The sequence below is a fragment of the Oncorhynchus mykiss genome, chromosome 3 (genome assembly GCF_013265735.2).
Source record: "Oncorhynchus mykiss isolate Arlee chromosome 3, USDA_OmykA_1.1, whole genome shotgun sequence".
Classification (NCBI taxonomy): Eukaryota; Metazoa; Chordata; class Actinopteri; order Salmoniformes; family Salmonidae; genus Oncorhynchus; species Oncorhynchus mykiss.
The window spans coordinates 67,170,020-67,173,369 of NC_048567.1; the positions used below are offsets into that span (position 1 = coordinate 67,170,020).

The window sequence follows — 3,350 nt, forward strand, 5'->3', positions numbered from 1 at the left end:
AGGCACAGAAACAGACAAAAATCATTACCAAACAGTTGCATTACATCAATAAAACTGATTTATCAAGATGGTGTCCTGTCACTTATGGACATCATGATCATCTCAGGAACACATTTAGTCAAATGATTAAAGTGTGTGTCCAGAATCGGGATCTGTCCAATACACACTACCATATGTCACCATTGGTGTCCATATATCCCTGCAGAGGAAAGAAGGAGGGAGGGTGTAAGAAGAGAAAAGCAGACAATACAATTCCACATGTATTGCTTCTTGTGCCGTCACTCCGCGGGAGGCTTTATTAGGGGTCGGCTCGTCTTATCTCTCACACGATATGGCACGCGCAAGAGGGTCAGCACGTGTGGAGGAGAGACAAGTCTAGATGAGGCAGAAGGTTTCCCTGTAATCGGTCCTCTCACAGAAGAATGGCCCCTGGCATGCAGTTTACTATAGTGCATCTGATATGATCATAATATCACGGAAAAACCAGACGGACTACAGGAGCAGTCGTTCTGTCCACGAGCGCACCCTGTCCTGACGACAACTTTCTTTGTTTTCCTATAGCAGAGGTCAAGAGACAACACTTCTGAAGATCTTTATCCTCAGACAATCAAGTGATGCTCCGAAAAAGTGAAAGAAAACATTAACACCTGGTTATAGCCTAGTTAATAGGCTCGTAAAATAGTTTTGAATAGTCAAACATCTCATTTGAAGACCTTTGATGGCATCACCTTCAAATTGAGTTTTTCTCGAACATGAAATGTTGATGAGAAGGGTTGGAAATGTTTGACCGTTAGAGAAACCAACAAGAGTCACAGTTTTTAACGTGGAAATAACTCCTCAGCGGTACACCCTTCTTGGATAAAGTTCAACAAATGTATAAGGTGAGTTTAAACATTCCTACAATTGAAACAAACATTTTTGGAAGAACATAAGAACGTTTTATAGGCCTATCTGTTTCAATTTTCCAATGATGATGTTTATTTTGATATGGAAATAATTCCAGTGTTGTATAATTATTTATGTTATCCCCTGTAAACTAAAAGTAACATGATAAATATTGTGCCTTTATATAACGCGCATAAAGGATATATCGTTTGTATATCAGCATATTTCAGACGCGCGTCATCCATTCATAGCCTACACAGCACGCGAGACAGATGGTCAGCTGCTCACGTGAATTCAGAGCTCTCCCAATAATTAATTTCAATTAAGTCTTAATTAATGTCTGCTGTGTTATGTGATGTATGTTCGCAGCTATCGGTTTTAATCGAATGCAGCCTGTGGACATTTGTTCCCATGAAATGGACAGACGAGACAATTTTAAAATGGGCAGACTAGCCAGAATTGCTCAACTTTATGAGTAGTAGGCTAATAGGCTATTTCGATAGACCCTACTACATAGGGCGTTTTAAAAATTGTGTTTACACAGGCAGTCCACTTCTGATATTTTTGCCACTAATTGGTCTTTTGACCAATCACATCAGATCTTTTCACATCAGATTTTTTTCAGAGCTGATCTGATTGGCCAGAAAAATATCAGAATTGAGCTGCCTAATAGTCCTAGACAATGAAGTGAGTTGTTAGAATCAGCACCAAGGACAGTGCACAACAGGAGTGCGAACATGCATCTCACCAAAATATTCTCTCACTTTTAAAAATCTAATTGTCCACAGAAACCTAACATATTCTCACCCCTGATCTCTCCTCTGTTATAAGACTAAACCCATATCTCTCACACAGGGGTTGTTGAACCTTTGATCTGAAAACTGATCACAGAACGGACTGCTTGAAGATGATGCTAAGTCCAGACCAGCCAGATGCCGGGCTGCCCACAGAGACCCTGCTGAACGGCATCAAGATGGAGTGTGCCCCCATGCCTGCGGAGCCCGCAGAAGGCCAGGGCAAGGCGCGATCTCTGTCCATGCCTTCCCTCAGCAGGGAGGAGAAGAGGAGGCGGCGGCGTGCCACAGACAAGTACCGGTCCGCACACGCCACGAGAGAGCGCATCCGCGTTGAGGCCTTCAACGTTGGGTTCGCCGAGCTGAGGAAACTTCTCCCGACACTTCCGCCAGACAAGAAGCTGTCCAAGATCGAGATCCTCCGGCTGGCAATCTGCTACATCACCTACCTCAACCATGTGCTGGACGCGTAGGGCACGCGTTAGGGATGGACATCTGTCAGTGAAGGAGAGAAGACTGAACATGGGGAAGATCTCAATTGCAAACTCTTCGCATCCTCTCTCCTTTCTTCTCTTCTCCTTCTCAAAACTAATTTGATGAGAAAACCAGAGGATCCTCCTCTCTGACCGTCTCCTCCAATGGGTTTTGAAAAGGAGACAAGGAGAGAGGAGAGAGGACGCAAGGAGTATGTAATTGAGATCTTCCCATGGAGACCGAGAAGGGTGGACATTGTTGCCACATATCTGGCCTCGGAGCCCTGTCGTGCCTATTGTGTCTGCCAAAGTCCCCTGGTGTGGTGCCACTGGGCCAGGGACACATAATAAAACAGGACCTAATGTCTCTCTGTCTTTCACAGTGCTGTGATGGAAAGAAACTGCTGTCCCTCTGGACTTCCCCACAGACTTATTCAGTGCTGCTGCTGAGTCACCTCAATCCAAATTTGTTGTATCAGAAAATGCAATAATGTCGGGTTGTCCTACTTCTTGTAGGCCCATGTTCCTAATATTGAAAGGTATAGTACTGTTAGCTTATAGACTTTACTGCCAGGGCCAAACTTCTCTCCATGGACAGGGCTGATTTAAAGGACCTATAGCTGCAGAGACGTGCTGAAATCAGCACTGATGTTCAAAATAGAATATAACTGGGCACTTATTTACAGAAAGTAGTTGTGTTATATTGTGTTCATTGTTGGTTTGTGGATTAGGCCTAGTAAGTTATTTATTTGTCAATTAATGTTTACATTGTGTCATGTCTTATGTCTGGTGTTTGCACATGCATATGGATATTGTTGCTCTTTAATTGCAGTTTTTATCAGATTTGATCTGTTTAACATTTTCCCCAAAAAATGTGAAATCCTTGTTAAGTCCAAAGGTTGCAAGGGAAATTGCAATATTTCGTTTAGTATGGTGAGACAGTCTCAGATTTAGGCTGACAATTTAATTGTTAGATTTTTCGATTGTCCAGAAGTTTGTTGGTTTCGTGCTTTTTTTAGACTAACGTTTTTTGGGTGACAAAAACTCCATAGTTTACTGTAGCCAATACCTGCTTTCCAAAGATTGCTTAACATTTCAGGGTGTCCTTTCATAGTAACCCATGGATATGAAACATATAAACAGAATTTGTTAAATCAAATAAACAGATTTTTAAGTTAAAATATTCTTAAATGTTTGG

At 42.2% G+C, this 3,350-nt stretch overlaps 1 protein-coding gene across 1 annotated transcript; it reads left to right on the top strand.

Moving 5' to 3' along the window:
• The first annotated feature begins 233 nt into the window (after positions 1–233).
• Positions 234–3,350, top strand: LOC110520439 (helix-loop-helix protein 2-like). The gene is made up of 2 exons (XM_021597760.2): positions 234–881; positions 1,741–3,350. Exon 2 carries the CDS (start codon positions 1,793–1,795, stop codon positions 2,150–2,152), a length of 360 nt encoding a protein of 119 aa, XP_021453435.1. The 5' UTR covers positions 234–881; positions 1,741–1,792; the 3' UTR covers positions 2,153–3,350.